This window comes from Ananas comosus, linkage group 4 (genome assembly GCF_001540865.1).
Source record: "Ananas comosus cultivar F153 linkage group 4, ASM154086v1, whole genome shotgun sequence".
Classification (NCBI taxonomy): Eukaryota; Viridiplantae; Streptophyta; class Magnoliopsida; order Poales; family Bromeliaceae; genus Ananas; species Ananas comosus.
The window spans coordinates 3,445,477-3,470,360 of record NC_033624.1 but is presented as its reverse complement, the minus strand read 5'-3'; the positions used below and the strand labels follow the sequence as shown (position 1 = coordinate 3,470,360).

Genomic DNA, 24,884 nt, shown 5'->3' with positions numbered 1-24,884 from the left:
TTGAATTATCAAACCAAAATAATTTATAGATCATATAAGTTGTTTACATTTATACTTTTATTTTTTTAATGTTTTAAAGGGATTGATAAATTTTACAATTCTTAGACTAAGGGTTGCATAGATTATATTGTGTTGTAGACATAAAGGTAGTATGCTACCTGCTTCATTCATTGAAAAGACGAATTAGACTACAGTGGTCAAGCAACCGGAGCCTCGGGACGAACGAAAAGAAAAAAAAAATTAAAAAAATAAATAATGCGGATTTGTGCTTTTTAGGGCTTAACGGAATGGTGCTGATCAATAAAGTGCCATTTAAATTTTTCTCAGTAGTATCTGAAAATTTATTTCCCTATTTCATATTTATTTTTTACTTTTACTTCTTATTATTATTTGTTTTATTTATTTATTTATTTGTTTTCTAGGATCTTGGGGAGCGGCGCTTAGATTTTATTTATTTTTAAACCATGGTGCTCGAGTCCTTTTTTTAAGAGGTTAAACCTATGGTATCGTTTGGTTCGGATATAAGCAATAACTATTTATTTTAAAGATAAGTATAAATTTAGATATAAACAATAACTATACCAATTTTATATTTGAATGAAAATTGGATTGTTTTTGAGAATAAGAAAAATAACGTTTGGATAGATATGATGNAATTTTAAATTTTAAATTTTATATTCATATTTTTAAATTTTAAATTTTAACTTTTAAATTTCAAATTTCAAAATTAAAATTTAAATTTAAAATCTCAAACTTTAAATTTAAGATCAAATTTAAATTTAAAAATATACAATATCAAATTTTAAATTTTAAATTATCAAATTTATAATTTATAATTTTAAATTATAAAATTTAATTTTGAGTTTACAAATTATAAATTTTAAAATTTTAAAAATTAAAATTAAATTTTTTAAGTTTTAAATTTTAAAAATAAAAAAGGGGTAGAAACAGCTGTCCCACCCTTAGCGGGTTATCTAAAAATAATAATTGAATATTAATTAGATAATTAATAATTTAAATATATTAATTACATTAATTAATGATTTAAAATTATTAATTCGAGTTTAATTAATCTTGTTCTCAGTTGTTCTAAGGATAAGGGTGGAACAACAATTCTCAATTTATATTAGGTTATATTAATTTATTTTAGGGTTAATTACATACACGTCCCTACAAACATGGTGAATTACAGATATATCCTTACAAAGCTAACTTTTATAACTTATTCCTACAAAAGTCCTAATATTTTAAGATATATCTCTACTGTTAGGGTCTGTTAGAAAAATTTCGTTAACCACAGTTAAAATACTTAACCATAGTTAATTAATAATGTGAATTGACAATTTTGCCCCTCATCTTCTTCTTTTTTCTCTCCCTCTTCCTCTCCTGCTTCTTCTTCTTCCTCTTTTTCTCCATTTCCTTCTTTTCCTCCTCCATTTCTCCTCCTTCTTCGTCGTTGTCGTTGTCGTCGTCGATGATTCGATCGTCGTCGCCGTCGTGGTCCCCGCATGGGCCGTCATCACGGCCGCCTCCGACAGCATCGGCCGCGCCTTCGCCTTCCGCCTCTTCCTCGTCCTCGTTGGCCGTAACCCCGACAAGCTCTGCAAGGTTGCCACCGCCGTCCAATCCCGAAGCCTGAAAAGAAAGAGGAAGAGGAAGAGGACAAGGGCAAAATTATTATTTCACAACTGTACTGTTAAAAAATTAACAACTTTTTAACGGATCCTAACCAGAGGGACATATCTGAATACATTAGAACTTTTGTAAGAATAACTTACGAAAGTTGAGCTTTACAGAAATATATCTATAATTTATCATGATTGTAGGAATGTGTATGTAATTAACTCTTTATTTTAATATTCGAGAACTATTATTTTGGGTATGAAAAATAGCCTTTGGATACAAAGGGGATAGTAGGTTATCTCACACCTTTTCGGGGAACTAAATGGGATGTGGTCTCAACATGCAAAAAAACAACAAAGTTTAAGGAGCTAGAGAGTAATACTACAGAATCTGAGGGACTAACATGCAAAAACGAAGCCTCCGGGAACAAAACGAAAGAGGCCTCTCTGCGCACTCACTCACTCACTCACTCTATCCCCTCCCCTCCCTCCAAATTTATCCGCAATGGCGTCGTCGTCGTCGTCGCCTTTCTCCTACTTAACCCTCTCTCCTCTTCCTCCTCCTCCTCCTCTCTCCTCCTCCTCCTCTCCCTCATCCCTCTTCTCGATGCTCCCCTCCCCTCCTCCTCCTCTCTCCTCCTCGGCTTCAAGGTCGTCGTCGTCCTCATCATCATCNTCTATCCCCTCCCCTCCCTCCAAATTTATCCGCAATGGCGTCGTCGTCGTCGTCGCCTTTCTCCTACTTAACCCTCTCTCCTCTTCCTCCTCCTCAGACCGACCCCTCGACACACAGACGCTCATCATCGCCGTCGCCGTCCTCGCCGCCGTCTCCCTCTCCCTCTTCCTCGGCTTCAAGGTCGTCGTCGTCCTCATCATCATCATCATCATCTTCTTCTTCGTATCTCTTCTTAAATTGAGTTAGGTTATGCTTCGATTGGGTTTCTAATTAGGGTTTTGGAAACAATTGTTTTAGGGGGATCCGCTGCCGTGCGACAGGTGCGCTGGAAATGGTAAAAAAATATATATATACCCAATAGCCTTTGAAATCTCTAGTAATTATTTGATTCAATTCAATTCCTTTGGTAGTGTCTGTTTCTTGATGATTATTTCAAACCTGAAATGGAGATTAATTTTAGGCTGATATCATGCCAAAATCTTAACATATACAACCTTTTTTGGATCCACGGACATCTTAATCTGCATATCTCTTTGATTTATTCAAGAAGCTTACTGTATTTGGTAGATGAGGAGTGTGATTCCTAGACCTTTTAACGAGAAAAAAAAAATCGAACTCCCAGTTTTCAATCACACAAGAAAATGCTCATATTGTATAAGTTATCATTGGATATCCTATTCTGACATCCAAAGAGGCATGCTGAATTCAAGTAAGACATTCCTACATTGTTCTTTTGTCTTCTAAAATCTTAATATTTTGGAATATCAGTAATTGTGAAGATTTTCTTGTTCTTCTTTTTTTTTTTCTAATACTCTTTATCCATGAGAATCTATGTTCTATGCATAATAATACATGATAGGCTGAAAATATGTTACTGATTATCTACCATTTTCTATTGTTGTGCTTATGCTAGTAGAATTAGTGTATTGGTTACACATAAATGGGAACTTAGTAGAGTCCTATTTCCCTCTATAGGTGGGACAAAATGTGTTTTCTGTACTGATGGTAAAATGAAGCAAGAAACCGGATTAGTTGACTGTCGCGTCTGCAGAGGAGCTGGTATGCCTTTCCATTCATTTTACTATTGCTTTCTATTTATTGTAATTGTTCGACTATTGTTTTCTATGAATAGTGAGTAGTTATCCGAGTTTAGAATTGTACTTTGGACCAAATTTTGGAGACTAAATTGTTGAAATTAAAACCCTTGAAGATCTAGCTAGAATCTGATGCAAACTTGAAGAACTGAAGTTGTGGCTTACACCACCATTTATCGACAAGCATATAATTCAATTTAGCCATAAATTGTTTGCTGCTGCTCTTTCTAGTCAAGTAGGGTTTCTTCATTCTCTTACAATTTACTTTCTTCTTGTAGTAAAAGTGTACAAACCTTACCTGACCTGTAGCCTATTTTGAATTCGGTACCTAATAAAATTTTGATTTTACCATCCAATCTTGCGCCGTCGCAATTTTAAGGTATCGTGTACTCTTTTAATGAAATACTCTACAATCTAACATAATATTATTTTATTTGACTGATATTCTGCAACTTTTTTGATGGATTATCTTGAACTTTTTTGACCGATATATCTTGAAATTGAAAGTAATGAAAGGGAAGCAGTAAAATCAGAATTTCTGAAGTTCAAATGCCCATCTCAAAAGGCATTATTGTTCAGTTAAGGTCTGCGATGGTACTATTCCTTTTAATTACTTGAATTGACTTCTGGTAGGGCTGATACTCTGTAAGAAGTGTGGGGGTTCCGGCTACTCCAGGCGCTTGTGAGATGCAGCAGTCCTTATTTCTTTTTGAAGGAAATTTTTGCATATGTACCCTCAAAGTATGCGTATTTGCATGTATCCCTCCCAAAAGAGTTTCAAAGTGCACTTAGATATAGCCTTTATTTGCATGTGCACCTCTGGAAATTAGCAGTTGTGTCTATACATTAGAATTAACCCAAGTTTGCATGCATGCGCGCCTTTCTTCTTGAGAGTTATTCATGCTAAAATGTCGGCATAAGTGGTTATTTCTAGAGACACTGCAACTTTCAGGGGCCACGCATGCAAATACGTGTTTTTTCATGGATATATATGTAGAAATCCCAGAGACAAAGCAGGCTCGGCATTCATGAAGTTCCAAGAACTACATATCGACAGAAGGCGGTTAGCTGCGTTTCGAGGTGCAACTGCGAAGAGTTTCTTTTTAGCATGTGTGATTATTCCAAGATGGAGGAAAAGCAAAATGAAGATGTAAATGGGTGTTTTTTCTTTTGTAATATTTCTTCTTTCCAGCTCAAGGTTTGATATTATTCTTTTTCCATGTGATTAACTTGCTCCCTGAAACGGATTATGATTTTGCGCGAGAACACTCCAAACCACAATTTTTCTTTTCAATCTAATCAGGATTTGAACAGGGGGACCTGAAGCATGAAACTGGGTATCATTCACCTACAATTCTGCAGCATACTGGTTGTCTTAGGTATTTCTTCTTTCATTACTTTATGAAAGGGTACCCAAAAACTTTGTGTGAGTTACCAATCTGAGTACTCAAGCATTAATTTTGAGCTAACTAACATGCAAGCCCTCCTGTTTCTTGGTACTGTATAGCAAATATCGAGTCGTCAGCAGTACTTAAGATGATTTTCAGGTGGATGTAAATTTTTTATAGCTGTATGTGCAAGAATTTTCTGTATACGAAATAATTTTATTGTCTGTCTGTAGCGAGATGAATGTCAAAGCTCGATGAAATTCATCCAGCTGAAACATGCAATTGAGATTTATCCTTCAGGGAAAAAAAAAAAGTAACAGTCACATAAGCAATATGCTATTTCTAATCAACCTTATTTTACTCCTGTAGTTTATCCATCTAGAAAATTATTATTTTTATTATATTACTTTGAAAAAGAAGTGATTAGCTGTGACATAAATGATTTGGTGTAACTGTGATAGGAGACTTTTTTTTAAAATGGTTAAATTTTAGTTAGTCCTTTTCTCGTGACCATGACCAGTCAAAATAATAAATGCATCATTAATAAACAAAGGTCTTGATGTTGGAACACAAAATAAAAACTTTAAACCTAAAACGCAGAGGTAGCATTTGGTTGGGGAACAAGGGGGCAATAAGCCCTTGTTCCCCCCTTTGTTCCCAAACGCAATGTTTGGTTCCCGGGAACAGTAGTTCCCGGGAATCTGGAACTAGCTGGTATAAGGCTGGAACTGCTGTTCCATCCGTTTTCTGGAACAAGCTTGTTCCTTGATGAGAACAAGATTAATTAAAATTTAAATTTAATTTTAATGACAGTAAATTATTAATTAATTTAATTAATATATTTAAATTATTATTTATTATTTTAATAATTAAATAATTAAATAATTTATTATTTATAATTAATTATTAATAATTAGATAATAATTATTATTATTAAATTATTATTTATAATTAATTATTAATAATTAATTTTTTATTTATTTTTAAGTAATATTTTTATGTTAATTAATTACATAATATAATTTTAATTTCAAATTATAACATTTATTCCTCTTGTTCCAATCTAATCATCCAAATACTATTTACCTTATTCCTAGGAACAACCCAATTTTCATCCAAACGCAAAATTGGTCTAGTTCCTGCTTATACCTGAACTTGTACCTATCTCTAGAACTAGCAGTTCTTACTTATACCCGAACCAAACGCAGCCATAAAGTCCAACGAGTTCAGCTTTTTTTTTTTATTTCAATAAGCAATATTATCTATGCACATAAATTTTACACATTTTCATGGAAGAATCAAAATTTAGCTCAAGTTTTGTTAACTTTATTTTTAAAATATTCAAAATGTTATATATTTTTTGAATGTACAAATAGTATCGCTCTTTTTGTATGGACGTGATTAGAACATTTAAGAAAGGCTTTTTTTCGAAAATAACCCTGTGAAAGTTCGTATTTGCCAAACTAACCCCGTGAAATTTTTATTTGTAAAACTAACCCTCCTTTCGCCACGTGGGCGCCACGTCAGGGATTCCTCAAAAAGGCGGTGAATCGTTCACCGTCTTTGTAATTTTTGTTTAAAAGCGGTGAATGGTTCACCGTCTTTAGAAGACGGTAAACCATTCACCGCCTTTAGTGCAAAATTTCCCTTTTCGTCATTTTCCCTTTCCGCTCTCTCAAGTCCGTCTTTTCTGTGTCCTCGAGAAGACGGGGAACGATTCACCGTCTTATCAAGGACACCATATTATGGACTTAGAAAGATTTGCGCAGTGTAGGGATTTGTACTAAAGACGGTGAATGGTTCACCGTCTTATGAAGACGGTGAACCATTCACCGCCTTCACAACAAATATCAAAGACGGTGAACGATTCACCGTCTTTTTGAGGAATCCCTGACGTGGCGCCCACGTGGCGAGAGGAGGGTTAGTTTCACAAATAAAAATTTCACAGGGTTAGTTTGGCAAATATGAAATTTTACAGGATTATTTTCGAAAAAAGTCCTTTAAGAAACATGGTGAAAAGCATCTTTTCAGCTACAGACGTCCAAGTTCAATGCATGCTCACTTTCCAATGGTGATTGATTGTACCCTCACTTTCTATGACAAAAAAAATCTTGATTTTAGCGACAGATAGTCGGTAACACAACTGGTAAAGAGTTTAATATTAATATTTAAGATTTCAAATTTAAAATTTAATTATTTTATATTTTTAGTTATTTTTAAAGAAAATAAAAGCGAATACAATGCTATTTTTTAAAAACAAAAAATGAACACAACTGGAGTCTAGGGATCCGGTGAGAGCGAAAGGAAAAATAAAAAGAGAAGTATATTTGGCTCCCGTAAGATCCTCACAGAATGCAATCATCCAAGGCACCAACCTTCCACTGATACTCCACTAAAAGAATAAAAAAAAATAAAAATAAATAAAGGAAAAAAAGAAAAGAAAGTAAAGCACGCTTTCTCTTGCATCAGATCTTATTCAAATTTTGAATCAAAATGAAATGAATTTATTTAATACTATACAAATATAGCAAGAATATAAATATAAAAAATAAAAAAATCAACGAATTTGAATTCAAATATAAATTCTAGCTTATATAATAAAAATATGAGTCTTTAATATTACAGACGTATCTGAATTTATATTATTAATTTTAAAATTTAAGATGATATATTTTGTAATATAATAAGAAACATAATTGTCTCGTATCAGAATTCGAATTTCAAATTTTTGATGGGGATTCGATTTTACGGATCTCTAAAAATCTGCCTCCGAATCCGACCCGACCCGGTCACATCCCGGCCTATCGCTAGCTTCTTCCCGCGGCGCGTTCGCTCCGTCCCCACTCTCCTCTCCACTCCTCACTATAAATAGCAGCAGCAACAACGTCCTCACACACGCGTCGTCGTCGTCGCCGCCGCCGCCGCCGCCGCCGCCGTCATGGGGTTTCTCTCTAGCTTCCTCTCCCGCTCCCTCCTCCGCCGATCCCTCTCCTCCTCCTCGACCCGCTCCATCCATCTCCTCTCCCAAGAATCCGGCGCCGGGGACGTCCTCCGCCGCCGCCTCCGGTGGCGCCTCCCCCTCGCCGCCGCAGCGGCAGCGGGAGCCGCGGCCATCGCCCTCGCCCTCGACCTCGACCTCCGCCCCGCACCTTCCCTCTGCGACCACGGCCTCGATCCTCGGTTTTCTCTCTCTCTCTCTCTCTCTCTCTCTCTCTCTCATGTACGAGTTGTTAATCGAGAGAGTCTTTTCTTGATCCTACGTCTCTTGTCTCCAAGAAAAGATCGATTTAATCGAAAACAATTTAGAAAACTTATATAACACCGAGCATTATGAAAATTAGGTTAACCAGATTACGTGCACCGACAAAAAAATATTAGCGAAAAAGACGAAAGATACGAACTTAATGCCATTAAAGTCCCTGGTTGATTGCACGCACATCTTGTTAGACAACATATCTTTTTAATTTACTCAAAGAGTCAAGAAGCTTGAGTAGATAGACGCACGATTAAATATCTAGAATGGAATAATATATTCGACTTTCAAATTATTTTTTGTAGAAATAAGAGAGATAACTCTTATCTTGTAGGCAAAATATGTTGTCCTACCAAAATATGGATGCCAAGATCTTTTAAAGAGCAAAAATTAAACTCCTTATTTTCAATAACATAAGATCTATGGCCTCAATGTTAGATGTGGTAATTGAATCCAGGACTCCTTGAAATTCAGGAGTCTTGGACCGGGTGGTTCTGATACTATATCAGTTAAAGATCAATTTGAGAGGAAAAGACCAAAGGATAGTTTTAACATATATCATGTCTTGTTTGATTAATGAAGATGTCATCTGAAGATGTTGTCCTGTTATAATCATTTTATCCCCCTTTTTTTACTTCTTATTTTATGAATATGCCTACCTCATAATCTGCAATTTTACTTTACATGCTCATATGTGAAATTTTTTTTTTTAATGTTTTTATAATTCACAAATTATTGTTTTAATTTCTCTTTGGTAGTGTTGGAGGGAAAGATAGCACTGAGCTAGTAGTTAAAGGCTCTCATAAGGAGGTTCCCAAAGAGTTCATCGATGAGCTTAGATCTTTTTTACAAGTAATCCTAGGCTTATTTTTCCGATTTTAAATTATTCTCTGTTTTTGAGGTAATATTTGTCCAAAATTGTAAGATTGCAACTGCGCTGTGGTATGGCTATTTGGCAGGATAACTTGACTTTAGATTATGAGGAGAGATGCTTTCACGGAAAACCACAGAGCAGCTTCCACACAGCAGTGAATATTCCGGACGTGATTGCCTATCCAAGGTACAATCCTGTTGATCATTCTGTTGTCTGTGTGCTTTTTCTTTTTTTTTAAGGGTTTTTGAAGATTATGTGTATACACATTGGCATGATTGCTGTACTTTCTGGCAAGAGCTCCTCTATGTTATTGTTTTCTAAAAGTAGCCATAAATTCATCCAAAAAAAATCTTGCTACAAAATTGTCTATTACAATCCGAATGTTTAAGCCCCTCAAAGTGTGATCCAAATATTCATATAAGCTTCTCAAAAGTGTAATTTGAGTCATCCATGCACTTGGAAAGTTGGTTTTCTATTTTAGAAGGGTTTTTCCCAAGAGTGGCATGTTTGAATTATAGGGTCACATATGTAAGAAACCAGGTTTTTGATGGAAAATTTAGATCTATGGTATCTAGGTAAGTGACATTACTGTGGTATCTATGCAAGTGATGTTTCCGTATTGTATTTGTCTCTATATTACATAATCAACTGGTTATATGTTTTCTTGATTGATTATAAATTAGGATTGTACAAATGCAAAATTCCAGAGAATCAATAGTTATCCAGGAGTTATTAACAGATGAAATGTCAATTGCATTTTGAAAACCCTTCCTTTGCCGTGCTTATTCTCTTGCTACACCCTTGTATGATTGTATCTACTTGTTATTTTCTTTTTGCACTACAGTTTGTGTGTAAAACCACTTGCATGAAGCAAATAGCATATTTGATGAGACCTATTAGATACAAACTAATATGTTAGATCATAGAATTTGAAGTTCGGCTCTAAGGACTATTTTTTGCTGTCACTTTTAGGAATCTGTGCAGATGTAATCTCCTTCTTGAACATCATATGGTAGTATACTGTTCATTTTTACTGTTTAAAACTAAAAAGAATCAGTATATGGGGTCCTATAAAAAAGATGTTCCAAAGAGAAGCTTGATCAGATGGTCATTTTTCTTTTGCAAACAAATGAAACCTCCTTCAAACTCGATGCAGAACACAGGATGAGGTGCAGAAGATCGTGACAGTTTGTAACAAGTACAAGGTATCACGTTCTCTATTTTCAAAAGAGAAAGACAAAAGGAAGGAAAAAAAAAATCCCAAAGATTGTGTATAAAGCTTCACTTCTATATGATCATTCATATATTATGTTAGGGTATCACTTAATACCATTCTTCAAATGAATTTTAAATAGCTCTATTGACTTGTGTTCACTGATCTCAGCCATGAATTATTGTATCATATCTTTTAAATAGTGTATTAATGATTCTTTGTGGTAGCAGGTCCCTATTGTACCATATGGCGGAGCTACATCACTCGAGGGCCACACTTTAGCTCCTTATGGAGGTGCATGTATTGACATGTTTTTGATGAAAGTAAGCATCATTCTTTTAGTAAGGATACCATGTTCTGGAAAAATGAGAACTGCAGGAAAAATATATTTAGATATTTATACCGTAACCTTGTCTTGTCAACACTTGGAAGAAGCATCACCTGGTCTCGAACCACTAAAGCCACTGTTTTATGCTGATTTTCTGTGAATTTGCATTGGGTTTTTAAGTTAGTAAGGTTATGTATTTATCAATTATAAAGTTGTTAGTCTGCCGGTGAGTTATGTCGTGAAATCTAAGTATTAAGACAGGAGAGAGATTCCTGTTTCCAAACAATTTTCTTCATGCTCAGTTATGTAAAACAATTGAGTAAAGATTCTGTTGAAAGGCCTATAACAAAGTCAGTTTGTAAGTTGCTTTTTATTTGAAGCATATGGACATTCTAACTTGGGGTTTTCTATTGTAGGAAAGGTCCACACTTTTTACCAGTACATGTGCTATTTTTTTTTCATTATATGCTGATTCCATTGATGTCCTTGGGTTATTTGTATCATAATCCATCTCTTTGGAAGTGACATTGGAGTTCATTTGTAAGCACTACTAAGGGTGGAAAACAGTTCTTAACAGATTACTAAAATTCATGCATTCCGTAAGCACTACTAAGGGTGGAAAACAGTTCTTAACAGATTACTAAAATTCATGCATTTCGTAAGCACTACTAAGGGTGGAAAACAGTTCTTAACAGATTACTAAATTCATGGAAGAATGACAAAATACTTTTGCAGTGAAATTTAGTGTTTCAGCATATACATGGACCCTAGCTTGTCTTTAGATAGTATGCTCAGAATGTTTGCATGAACAATACTTCAATTTTTAGTTTTTAATTGCTTATGATATTTCCTTTCTTTTCTTGTATGTACACTTATTACCATGTCTCTACGGACAGGAGAATGATTTCTCCTGTATTCTCTTTCAACATTAGCTTCGTTAGCTTCATTTCTCCATTTTATGATGATTGTTTATCTTGTCAATGACAGCAAATTAAAGCACTTCATATTGAGGACATGGATGTAGTTGTTGAACCAGGGATTGGATGGATTGAACTTAATGAATATTTGAAACCTTATGATCTTTTCTTCCCACTCGATCCAGGCCAGTGTTTATCTATCTTGTTTTTAATTTTTAAATTACTTTGTTAAGGAACACTCATTGATGAGCTTCAATTTTCTCAAATACTTTAATAAGATACGGAATCACTGGGGATTTTGATTCGATCCACTGTATGCTTTCTTTTTTTTAATCAACCAGAATCTCACATTTCTGCTATGCAGGACCTGGGGCTACAATTGGAGGAATGTGTTCCACTCGCTGTTCTGGTTCTTTAGCTGTGAGGTTGGCCTATTTATCCGTGTTCAATCATTGTTTGAACTTTTGCTTCCTGCATGGTGTATGTTTATTTTTGGGGGTGCAATTATGCTATATTTTTGTGTTATTATTTAATTTTGATGCTTGAATCATCAATTCTTAGGTACGGAACAATGCGGGACAATGTCATTAATCTTCAGGTATTTTTTAATTGATATCCCTTGGCTCTTGTTTAACTTTTAGCTATATTTGCATATACCGCTGTAAGATTTTGCACTTATGCGTAGAATGTTCCTGCATGTAGCACGGCAACGACAGAACCTGCACTATCAAGATACTAACCACACTAATTAACTAATGTTTTGTATCTAAATCACCCCAAGATGTGCAAAATTAGAGTAAAATGACATAGAAAGAGAAAATCCAACTACAACCACAACTTAAGGAGATTTATGGGTTCACTGAAATGGAGCTACATCCACGGGCACAAAGATGTCAAATCCATTATCAAATGAAGAGATTATAAGAGTTGGCTAGAAATTACCATTCTATTAGAATGGGCGTATAACCTTCCAATTGGAAAAAGCCTTCTTGCTGCACTTCCTTTGAGGCCCCTTCTGATTTCACGAACCCCACTTCGGAATGCCTCCAATCAACCTTGAAGTTCTTGAATCAAGCAAGAAGAATAAGAGAGCTTCTCCAACCCTCTCTCCATCTCTCCTCTACACCAAGAAAGAGAACCCGAGACAGCAATTTGGAACTCTCTCTTACACAATGAGAACAATCATATTATAGCCCAATTTGTCAGTCGGGTCAGCTAAAGCCCAAAACCAAATAGCATTATAGCAACTAGCGTACTTCAACTAAAGCCCAAAAACAAATAGTAACTAGCCCACTTCATGAGTTATTGAACCAAACCCAAAATAAACCAAATAGGCTAATAGGTGAATTTGATAGCACCAAACCCAACGCTGCAACATCTGATTTTTCATATATGGCCTATGCAGATGTGAATTGAATGCTCCACTTTAGGATAATTTAATTAGAAACTGTGCTTTTTGTGTGTGTGTATATATATAATATATATATATATATATATATAGAGTTGTGCTTCTATACTATCAATAGTATAGAAGCTCCTATACTATAGTGTTTTAAACCGTTGGATCCTTTTTGAGATCCGTGCACAGGTTTGGGGGATTGAGTGGGATGAAGCGGGATGCAGCTAGTAACACCGTTAATAGAGAAATAAAAGAGGAGAGAGAATCCCACTTCAAACCTCTCTCTCTCTCTCTCTCTCTCTCTCTCCGTTAACAGAGAAATAAAAGAGAAGAGAGAATCCTACTTCAAACCTCTCTCTTTCTCTCCGTTAATAGAGAAATTAAAGAGAAGAGAGAATCCTACTTCAAACCTTACAATTTTTTGTCCATATATTTATTTCTATTTTTAGCTGAATTTTTTTATTTTTTTTAAAATTATTTAAAAAATAAAATGATGAGCATATGCAATTTTTTACAATTATAGAAAATGATAATTTTATTTTATTTTTTCTAATATTTTTTTNTTATAAAGTTCATCAAGCGGGAATAAAATGAACGGTTAAAATCGAACGACATCCTAAAAATGGATGATTGGATCCTTCAATTTAAGATCGGAGTTATTGATCTTTATTTAGGTAGTGAATAGAATTTTCTATCAAAAATTCAACCTATTCCGATTTTTTTTCACCGTTAAACTAGCAAATATCTCATACCGGCCGTTAAAAATTGTCAATTTTGTGAGCTTTTGATCGTAAGGTAAATGATACCGAAAAATTATAAAATTTGATTTTTTGAAGTTTTAAATGCTCTAGATAATGTTTAACAGTATGGATCGTCGATTCGGAAGCTCTATCATCGAAAACAACTTATGAGTATGAAGGCGATCGTACTCGTAAGAGTATAGTAGCCGGACTCTATATATATATATATATAAAATTCAGATTGCAAGTAAGCTAGATAATCTTTTACAAATATATATGTATTGTATTTCCTCTTTGCATATAGATAAGCACTATCTTGCAGGTTGTTCTGGCAAATGGTGATATTATGAAGACTGCTTCACGGGCTCGAAAGAGTGCTGCCGGGTAATAAGAGAGCTTTTCTCCTATTCTGCAAATTATTTGTTCCATAATAAAGTGCTGGATACTGCTGAGTTGTTATTTATTCATAGCTTTGGCCATAACCTTTTGTCTTGAATATTCTTCGATTCAACTATATCATAATATTCCTACATTATTACTTGGCATTATTCATTTCTTCTGTATAAAGCTAATTTCCCCTGATCGTTTGGATGAGCTTGTAAATATTTGTCTGTTTGATATAGCAACAGAACATCTGTTTTTCTTTTTCCTTTTCTTGCTTTTTTTGGCATAGTGAATAGAATATCCTTGATGCATAGGTAAAAGAGCATCAAACAAATATAAGTTTTGGTTTATAGTATTTCCAAATACCCTAGATCATTCAAATGCTCTTTCGCCATTCAAATGCTCAAAGAATTGACTACTATGAAGGAAAGATTTAGGGAGAAATCCTCTTGCAAGTAGGCTGGTCATATTGCATAGATGAATGTGTGTATATTTGTATCTATGTATTATTTATATGTTTTTATATGGCAGATATGATTTGACACGGCTGGTTATCGGAAGTGAAGGGACTTTGGGTGTGATTACTGAAGTGACTTTACGCCTACAAAAGATACCTAAACATTCAGCGGTACACTCTTCCCTTTCATGCATGTATAACAGTTAATCCCTTGCATTATTTATTGTTATGCAATAATGTGGTGTTTGCACAACATGTAACATGATACTTTAGCCTATCAACCATAATGCAGTATGATGCAGCAAAAGTACAAATAAAATTATGAACCCCAAAAGTAGCTCCTATATGGAGCTTTTTAGTTCTGCTGCAAAAAGATGCTGATTGCCGGCCTTCAATTTTGTGCTTCTTGTGGTGACACTAAAAAACCGCTTCATCAAACAGCATTAAACCTTATAACAGGGCCAAACAGACTCTAGAAGTCCTAAATATACATTAGTTTTCAACTTTTTGGCTGGTAAAGTTTTCTAATTGTTTGCACAGATGTTTGGTTTGTAATTTAAATTTATGTCATTTTTTTGCTTTGCTTGAGTCATCTATTTGCTAACATATTGTTTATGGCTGTTTAACTTCAAAAATATCCACTTCTTGTTGCTGCACCACTTTTACTTTTAGTTATTAATCATTCTATTTTTGTCTTATTAATGATTTCTACTAGTGTCTTTGTTTTTTTTTCTTTCTTGACTGATCATCCTAGTCGTCTCTCTTAATTCAGGTTGCTATGTGCAATTTTCCAACAATCAAGGATGCTGCTGATGTGGCCATTGCAACAATGCATTCTGGCATACAGGTGGGTGATGAACAATAAAATCTCCTGTGTTATCCCTTAATTTGCTGTGTAATTCTATTTGTGCAGAAATTATCTTTGTATTTTCTTACTTCCTAGTTTCTGAGTATATATGGCTCTAAAAGGTACTGTTATTCTTGTCAAATGATGCATAGTTTATCTGGAAGTAGGTGCAAACATGCTATATTGTTGTAACAAACTACATATCGGTGATCACTGGTCTTTTAATACTACTATAAACAATAAATTATTGTTTCTATATTATACGTCTGATGGATAACTTTTGTCAAGTTTGTGAAAAAGGGCTTAGAAGTTCGAGTAATTGTAAAGATGAATGGGAAGGATATGTCAAAAATACTGTTGTTTTCGTTAGTACATTATGATACATGCATACAGACACTTCCACCCCTAGAGATATTTGAGAATATAACTGTTAGTGATTATTGAGCATTTAACTATATCAGAAATATGCCCAGACAAGGATAAACAACATAGCTTATCTTTTTGTGAGATACCTACAGGATTGGTTGTTATATTTGTGTGTATGTGGTATATTTTCATACCTGTGTTAGCAATCTTTTAGTTCATCACATAACTTTGATATACTGGAGTAGTTGCCAAGTACCATTTTCTGATTATGGGTATCAGTCTCCATATAGAGAATGTCTGACCTTGTTTCTAAAATGAGACATAATCTCATTGATTGATCCATGTTCTTTTTTAGGTCTCAAGAGCGGAGCTCTTGGATGAGGTCCAAGTAAAGGCAATTAATGTGGCAAATGGGCAAACTTTTCCTGAACGTCCTACATTGATGTTCGAATTCACAGGGACTGGTAAGCTGCAGTAGTTAGTTTGGTTAATATTTGTTTCTAAAATATGCTTTTTATGGCCTCACTGAATGCAAAAAATTATATTTGTACCAGCTTCATGTGATGAAATAGAATCAATTAGTATGGAAATCCCGAAGGGATGGAGGTCTCTCTCCCTCTCCCTCTTTTTTGTTTTTTTGTTTTTTTTTTTTTTTGCTTCCCTCCCTTTCAAGTTGCATAAAGGACTGCCATCACCAAAATTTTTCAAGTAATTATACAAGGTCCTTCTATAAATTCTGACTCGTTTTGCTTATAAGATAGCATTATCTCAAATCCTACTAAATAAAGTAGGATATCTTCGTTCTTATATCCATAGCAAGATATTTGAATAGTAACTATATCAGGACTCTTCTGTCTATTAGCCAATCCGAACTTCACTTCTTCTTAACCATTTAATACAGATACCAGTAAGATATTCCTACTGTAGTTATCACATAAAGACTTCCAGGTGGCACCTTTGTCATTTCTATATGTTATATTGCATTTAAATTGCATGTCGCCTGCTTTAGCTACTATTGGCAAAATGTATGCTGTAGACCAACAGTATCTTCTGAAAACAGTAGTGGTGCGATGAATAAATATGTGGAGTTGGTTACAGAGATCCTTTCCTGCTATTGAAGTCTATGTAGTGATAGTCTTGCTATAGCTCTGAGGCCACTGTATCTTTTATTATTTTATCTGTGTTCTTTCCCGTCAACTAGATGTAACTTACATATTGTGGCTGTTCATTCACTATTATTAGTTTTTTGGTAATTTAAAACAGTTGTCATTCACTCACATTCCATTTTCTTTTTGAAAATTACAGAAACATATGCACGGGAACAGACACTAATTGTTCAGAAGATCGTTTCAGAACATAATGGCTCTGATTTTGTCTTTGTCGAAGATGCTGATGCTAAAAAGGAACTATGGAGGGTCAGATAAACATTTCTCCTCAAACTCTACATTGTTACCAATTGTTACCTTGATATTATCTTAGTTATTGCTGCTAAATATTTCCCAATGATCTAAGCTATGTTAAGGTTGTACCTTTGTGACTTGAGTTAATCTTATTGTACTATGTTCTGCTAAGTAATATAAGTTCAATAGTTTAATTCCAACAATTTTATTAATATTTGGCATCCTATTTGGGAGGGAAAGGGGGAAGAGATTGGGTAGAAACATCCCTTGTTATGATAATATTAAATGCAGATGTCACTAGTGAACAAAGTGACAAACTGAGAAGCATTAGCTAGGTACTTTTAAAGGCTTTTTGGGCTACTAAGCCTACTAAACTTTTTAATTATTAAAATAGACATCCAAAACTTTTATTTATAAAACTAGGCCTATTAGAAAGCGGTGAATGACTTTCTAAAAGCGGTAAATGATTTACCGCTTTTATGTAATTTATATGTTTTGCATATCCAAACTCCGAAAAATGTATAGTGTTAAACTCTAAAATAATTTTAATATTTTGAAGAAAGCGGTGAATGATTTGCCGCATTTAGAAAGTGGTATTCATTCACTGCATATGCCTAGTATTGTAAATAAAATTTTTGCCAAACTATTTTTATAATTATAATTTTTTAAGCCTATTAATAAAAAACATTCTACTTTTAATGGGCTACAACTCCACGAATCAAAGATACCAACTGATAATGTGTAGAAAACCCTTAAGTGCTCAATAGGATGATTACAGACCTAGTTCATTCCTCAGGAACTCGGGAGCTATCTTTAGATGATTGAAAGCTTTTATTCTTCTTGATTCTAATATTTACTACATTATGAAATTGTTTGGCAGTAGAAATCTCCACATGTTGTGCTAGATGCCAGTACAGCACTTAAGTATGTGATGAATTTTCGGATTTCAATACATTAGGTGTTAATGTCGTGAGGTTTTATGCTGACAGATTACTTGTTTAGGATCAAAATTATTTTCTCGTAAATATTTGAAACATACCTTTTCCAATACCTTTTCACTTGTCAAAATCTCAACTCTTAGAGTAGTGGTATTTTATTCCTCCCCAGCAGCTAAATATATCTAGTGCAGACATTTTCCTATGCAGATAAGGAAAGAGGCACTTTGGGCTTGTTTTGCAATGGCTCCTGACTGTGCAGCTATGATAACGGTTTGTTTCTTGATGTTTCATAAGTGTTTATATTTGGGAAATTTTAGTTTGAATGAAAAAGCTCTGGACATACGTGGCTAATACCTAACTGGCTCTATGAAGAAAACTAGGAGAAATGTTATATGGCCTCTTTGGATATTGGAATAAATTATACTGTGATGACTTGTGTTAAATGGGTTTCTTTGGGTCATTGAAACATATTTTCATTATTTTTCAAGAGAGTATTGTATGAGATGATTTATTTTCTTGAAAATAAGGATTGCATACATATCACAAACCAACTTTCTGACTCTTGAGTATATAGGTTAAGATGTACTAGGTTCCACGGATGCCCTTATTGCCAGATGATTCACTACACAACGTTATCTTTTTAAGTTCCCTTTTTGTAGGATGTGTGTGTTCCCTTATCAAGGCTTGCAGAATGCATATCAAAGTCGAAGCAACAGCTTGCTGCATCACCATTAACATGGTATGTTGGTTTGACTATGTATTGTAAATGACTTAAGTTTGAACTTGCCAAACTTATGTACATGGTGAGTTCTTAAACAATTTGTGCTATATTCACTTGTAAATAGTAACTAACCTCGAAAAATCTAATTTTCTTTTAATGAATTTATGCTTGCAGCACTATCATCGCACATGCTGGTGATGGGAACTTCCACACATTTATCCTCTTTGATCCAAACCAAGAAGAACAAAAACGAGAAGCAGAGCGGCTAAACCATTTCATGGTCCATACTGCCTTATCAATGGAAGGTAATATCATATATTATAATGGTAATTGGAATAGGTCCATTGCCAATTCATTTCCCAGGCAATTTCGAGTTAATTTATCATGTTTTTGATTTTTAGGCATTAGAAAGGACCAGTGTAGACAGATGTTGTAGATGTTCTTAACATATCTCAAGTTTATATCTGTACTGGCACATGTTACCTGGCTTTGAGAGAGGCAGCTTATGGAATCAAGCTAATTTTTGTGTTATGAACTGTAGTTTACTATATGTATGATATTGTGACTGCTTGCACTCTCCAAAGTCATTACTAAAGATTATTTCTTATCCAAAACCTTATCTCATGGGCTTTCACTTATTTGCTCGACATATTGTGAGTTGTCACATCTTAAATAGGCCAAGATGCATAAAACCTCTTGAAAATTTACGACTTGAACTTTACCCTCTGACAGGTAAGAACCTTTCTTTAGTGCCTCAATGTTTAGATGATTGCCACTCAACCTCTTTTAATCACATTTTCCATCCAGAAACTGTTACAAATATCGTAAATAAGTACATTGGGTATTTTAAATAGTAATTCTCCCAACTGTTTTTAGATGAAAAATTTGACTGAAGGGGTTTACTTGCTAATACTCCAAACATTGAGGGAATTAGTGTAGTTTTTTTAACTTAAGGGGGATAAAACACAAAATGCAATTTTTCAAGAGGTTTTCGGCATTTTAATCTCTTATATAATGGCTATAATAGGAAGACAGTATATTTCTGAATTTGGTCTTACACATTTTGCTTGCCTTCAATTTGAGTAATGCGTTTCTTTTTAGGAACATGTACGGGCGAGCATGCTGTTGGTACTGGTAAAATGAAGGTTAGAGCTTCCTACTCAAAATTCTGCTGTTGATAATACAATTACCTAGACCTTATTTACCTAGACCTTATTTTGGCTAGGAGCATCATAAGCTAAAAATAGTATTTGCCATAAAAACCTTTTGAAAATTGGATTGCCAGCTAGACAAGTGAATAAGTCTCTAGATACAAGAAAACTGCATAAGAAAATATTTAGTAATGTGACGCATGTTCAAGATTTTCTCCTTTTTTTCTCTATAAACATTATTTCGTAGGGCAGTAGCTACACCACAATGCTGTTTAAGTTATAGGTTCAACTTACCTGATGCAGTAAACTAGAAGATAATGTTACTCACTCTATGGGAGTCATCTATGGAATCATCTTAAGAGCCTGTAATTGGATGCAGATATCATGCTCGATGGTATTTCTGTTTTGTTCAACTGTGGTGATTGTTTGATCGTTCCACGGAAAATGTTTACAATCGCATAACATATACCACTTCTAAATTATTTTTCTTCGAATATAATTATTACTTTGCGGTCATTTTTCTGGAATATGGTAATTTTTCCTTAAGAAGCATGATTAAGGACCTTGTAACGGACTATTTAAAACAAAAAATGGTTAATTTCATACAGCTCCCTGTAAACATATCGAATAGCAAATATATCCCTGCAAAGTTCAACTTTTCATATTTATTCCTGCAAAAGTCCAGTTATATTCATATTTTTCCCTTTGGTTTGTTATCGTTAGAGCACTAGTTATTTTTAAACAAAAGATAAGTAAAATGATATTTTTGCCATCACAAATAGTTTCCTCCAAAAGCCCAAACTGTTAAAATTATGCAAATATGTCCTCCCAAAAATCTCCAACGGTCATCTTCTTCTTTTTTACCATCACAAATAATATAAGAGGGGCAAAAAAGGTCAATTTATCTTATTCACTAACCAGAGTTAAGTATTTTACCTTTGGTTAACTATATTTTTCTAACAGAATCTAACAGGGGGGGTATATTTGAAAACGTTAGGGCTTTTATAGGGATAAATATGAAAAGCTGAACTTTGTAGAGATATACTTGGTATTCGATATGTTTACAGAGAGCTATATGCAATTAACCCAAAAAAAAAAGTATACAGCATGGGTTCCAAACAGACCCTTTGATCTCCCAAGTATTTATAGTTTTCTGATTTTCCTTGTATTCTGCAAACATTGCATTATATCTCCATCATTGATAAGATCTCTCTCTCTCTCTCTCTCTCTCTCTCTTGCAGTACCTCGAAGAAGAGCTTGGTATGGGCGCATTGAGGACCATGAAAAGAATAAAGACCACACTGGATCCGAACAATATCATGAATCCAGGGAAGTTGATTCCTCCTCATGTCTGTATCTGATGTAAGACAATTCTCTACGCAATTATACGTAAGCTTACAATAATGTCAATATGTCGGATGACGATATCCTCCACCATTACCGTATGTATTTCTCTCGCTATAGAGCGATCGCCGATCGGTGTTTCTATTCGCATGTATTTATGTGGTTGTTTTCAGGTTGTACAAACCATGGTTCCCAGCAAATATTCTCCAGAGAATGTCGATACAGAGTAATGGTTTCTTCTGTGGCCTTCACTTTCCTCGGTTCTTGCCCTAGGTATTGCAGCATGCTTGACCATTGTATTTTTCCATTAATTATCATTTAATTCATGTGATTCTCACCAAAATATTTCGTCCTATAAAATTAAAAACAGTTGTTTACTGTACGGGATCATTACATTATGAAATAAGATTGGTCGGTACTAATAAATGAGTAGTTGGCATTGGATATGATCAATAATAGGTTGAACCGCCATCATAGAAGTATGTAGCTATATATTTTTATGGTGTCAGTTGCAATCACAATATTATAATATAAAAGAAGGGAAAAAAATTAAAAATGCTTTTGATTTTTTTAAATTTTTTCTAGTATAAAAATAATACTTTTAGTCATAACCTAGCGAACTAGGTCTAAGTTCAACTTAGAACATTGCAACTTATATGATTAATTAAGGAAAGCCTTGTGTTACAGTGTATGAAAAGCCCTCTTTTTTTGCGGTCTCTAAAAGTAATTATTTCCATCTTTTAGAGAGATAGTGCTTCAATTTCTTATCCACTTACGGATACAAAGTTGGATATCTATCTTTATCTCTTTTTATCTAAAATAGAGTATAAGATCTACGTGACTACGTCCTTCTTTTGGGACGTGCAATTAGAATTTTTCATTCTCCAATGCTGTAAAATGACTGCGACAACTGTTCGAACCTTTGACACTAAATTTTAAAAAAAATGATTTGTTTGCAAACAAATTTTATAATATTTTACAAACTATACAATTCAGCAGATGAATTTTAACTTTAAAATTGCAAATAATGCTTATCTTTTTGTAATTTATATTTCTTCATCAATTAAATATCATCATCATAATATATGTTATTTTATAAAGTATTTGTAATCCCGAAGTCCAGACTGCTGCAGGGACGCGTCTAGTGGGCAAGCGCCTCTGGAAGAAGCACTTGGTCGGGCCGTCCTGCACGCGGCATCCGCCCCAGCTTCCCTGTGGATCGTACGATGGCCACGTTTCCGGGCCACCCCAGCCACATGTCCTCCGCCCTCCTGCATCTCTTTAAATAATAAATAAATACGACACCCTTTTCTTTGGTTTTTTTTTTTTTTCGTATTTGGCTCCCTCAAAATATTTTTTTTTATAAATAGTCTTATTAAATTTATAATTACAAATTTGGTCATATTTCTACCATGCAGGCGCCACATTAGCGTCATGATTTTATGTTGAACACGGTGAATCATTCACGGTGTTCAAACACGGCCTTTTTTTATTTTCTTTATATTTTTTCGCAATACATATATACTATATTTTTTTCAAACAAAATGAATCATTCACCGTATTCCATACCTATATTCCCCTTCCTCCCTTTTTTTATTTTTCTTATATTTTTTCACAATTCATATATGTTATATTTTTTCCAAACATGGTGAACCATTCATCGTGTTTAGACACAGTGAATGATTCACCGTGTTCAACTTAATATGCAGTCTCGCTGATTTTCTCCAAACACGGTTTAGACACGGTGAATGATTCACTGTATTCAACTTAATATACAGTCTCGCTGACGTGGTGTCGACATGGCGCCTGTGTGGCAGGACTAGGACTATTTTTAAACACGGTGAATAGTTCACCGTATTCAACTTAATATGCAGTTCCGCTGACGTGGCGTCGACGTGCCGCCTGTGTGGCGGGACTAAGACTACTTTTACAAATATAAATTTGTTGGGACTATGTATAAAATAAATTTTTTTCAGGGGGCCAAATGCAAAAAAAGCCCATTTTCTTCCTTTTTTTTCTTTTTTTTTCTTTTTTTTTTTTTACCCTTTTGTGTGTGTGTGTGTGTGTGTGTGTGTGTGTGTGTGTGTGTCTGTGTTTCCACATTGAGGTCGTTGTTTGATCCGGTCTCGTACAAATCTGTTTGGTGGTGTGTTACTTCGGTAGTAGTAAAAACTTGTGTTATTATTATTATATGATAAATTCTCCGCTTCTTTCTCTCCCTTCTTCTTCTTCCTCAAATAAATAGGTACAGGTGGTAGAGGAGAAACAGCATCACCGCGTTGCATATTTGCATTTGCATTTGCATTTGCTAGCTGCTGCGCACAGATCGATGTCGTCCTTCTTGCTCAGCTTCGTCTACCCGCCGCCGCCGTCGGTCTTCGTGACGGCGATGTCGGCCATAAGCTTCGCGTCGCTGGCCAACACCGGAGCCGCCGAGGTGAGGGGCCAGCACCTCAACTACTCCAAGTTCTGGAACGCCGTCACCAGCACCCGCAGTAATGCCGGCAGCCGCCGCCTCCCGAGCCGCGAAGGGATGCTCCTCCTCTACGCTCCGGCGCTCGTCGCTGCGCTGGCGTCGTTTGCCATCCCCGGCGCCGTCGTCGGGGAGAGGGCGCGGTGGCTCAGCGCCGCACTGAGCATCCATTTCTTCAAGAGGGTGATGGAGGTGATTCTTCCATATACATGTTCTTATGTTTATTTTACGATCGAGAACCGCAGAAAATATATTATTATTCCTGATTTATTAGGATATTCGTGCAGTATGCCATTTTATAGTATAGATTCTTAGGAGGGTCTTGGGCTGAGGGTCTCAGAGTATATATCTAAAACAACAACAACAGCAGTAATGAATTGATGCCTTAATGATGCTGTAAATTCCACATAACTTATGAGGAATGATGACATAATATAATGCTCTAACTAATCCTTAGCTCTCTCTCTTTTTGGTTCTTTTTCCTTTCCTTTCCTTTCCAGGTCTTATTCATTCATCAGTATAGCGGCCATATGCTCCTCGGCAGTGCTCTCCCAATATCCTTCAGCTATTTCATCAGCACGGCGACCATGATCTACGCGCAGTATCTCACTCAACCGATGTCGGAACCCGCGAGCGACTTGAAATACATCGGTGTCGCGCTCTTCTTCTTAGGACTCGCGGGCAACTTCTACCACCACTACCTCCTGTCGAAGTTGAGGAAGCAGGGCGAGAAAGAGTACAAAATCCCGCGGGGCGGGCTCTTCGACCTCGTCGTGTGTCCTCATTACCTCTTCGAGATTCTAGGGTTCTTCGGAGTCTCGCTGATCTCGCAAACGGTGTACGCCTTCTCCTTCACATTTGGGACCATGTTTTATCTGATAGGGAGGAGCTATGCAACCAGGAAGTGGTACCTATCCAAGTTTGACCAGTTCCCTAAACATGTCAAGGCATTGATACCCTATGTGTTCTAGTGCATGTCTTACTGCAATTGTTGTTTACAATAAAAGATTGAAGGATCTTGAAATTCCAAGCTAATACTCAAATTCAAAGTTTGGTGAACTGAGTTTATATTTTTATGTATAAATAATATAATACATTGTTTAAATCTGCTGTTTGAATTGAGATTATGATAAGCCTTTTCTCATGGGTGGTTTACTCTTTGGAGGCTTGTTATGGTAGTCTCAGTAATTGTTGAGGGATCTCTAAAACTTGAGGCAGGGGAGTAAATCACAAAGATGTTCTTCCTACATTTATGTGTGTATTTAAAAAATTTTAGAGCTTTCTCTACTCAAGAAATAG

The 24,884-nt window shown here is 35.1% G+C and overlaps 3 protein-coding genes across 4 annotated transcripts; all 3 read left to right on the top strand.

The window, feature by feature from the left end:
- Positions 2,230-4,725, top strand: LOC109708766 (protein disulfide-isomerase LQY1, chloroplastic). The gene is made up of 4 exons (XM_020230587.1): positions 2,230-2,478; positions 2,596-2,632; positions 3,274-3,357; positions 4,026-4,725. Exons 1-4 carry the CDS (start codon positions 2,230-2,232, stop codon positions 4,076-4,078), a joined length of 423 nt encoding a protein of 140 aa, XP_020086176.1. The 3' UTR covers positions 4,079-4,725.
- On the top strand, positions 7,619-21,494 carry LOC109708913 (D-lactate dehydrogenase [cytochrome], mitochondrial-like). 2 transcript variants are annotated; one of them, XM_020230847.1, is made up of 19 exons: positions 7,619-7,960; positions 8,792-8,885; positions 8,993-9,093; positions 10,064-10,112; positions 10,351-10,443; positions 11,436-11,550; positions 11,730-11,790; positions 11,927-11,963; positions 13,827-13,888; positions 14,420-14,516; positions 15,118-15,192; positions 15,914-16,022; positions 16,864-16,973; positions 18,104-18,166; positions 18,556-18,635; positions 18,792-18,922; positions 19,719-19,762; positions 21,010-21,130; positions 21,286-21,494. In XM_020230847.1, the coding sequence occupies exons 1-18, from the start codon at positions 7,719-7,721 to the stop codon at positions 21,127-21,129; spliced, it is 1,683 nt and encodes a 560-aa protein (XP_020086436.1). In that variant the 5' UTR covers positions 7,619-7,718; the 3' UTR covers position 21,130; positions 21,286-21,494. The 2 variants fall into 2 exon arrangements, with proteins under 2 accessions (XP_020086436.1, XP_020086435.1); XM_020230846.1 differs by having other exon boundaries at positions 21,010-21,336.
- On the top strand, positions 23,416-24,707 carry LOC109708914 (3-oxo-5-alpha-steroid 4-dehydrogenase 2). The gene is made up of 2 exons (XM_020230848.1): positions 23,416-23,777; positions 24,086-24,707. Exons 1-2 carry the CDS (start codon positions 23,442-23,444, stop codon positions 24,554-24,556), a joined length of 807 nt encoding a protein of 268 aa, XP_020086437.1. The 5' UTR covers positions 23,416-23,441; the 3' UTR covers positions 24,557-24,707.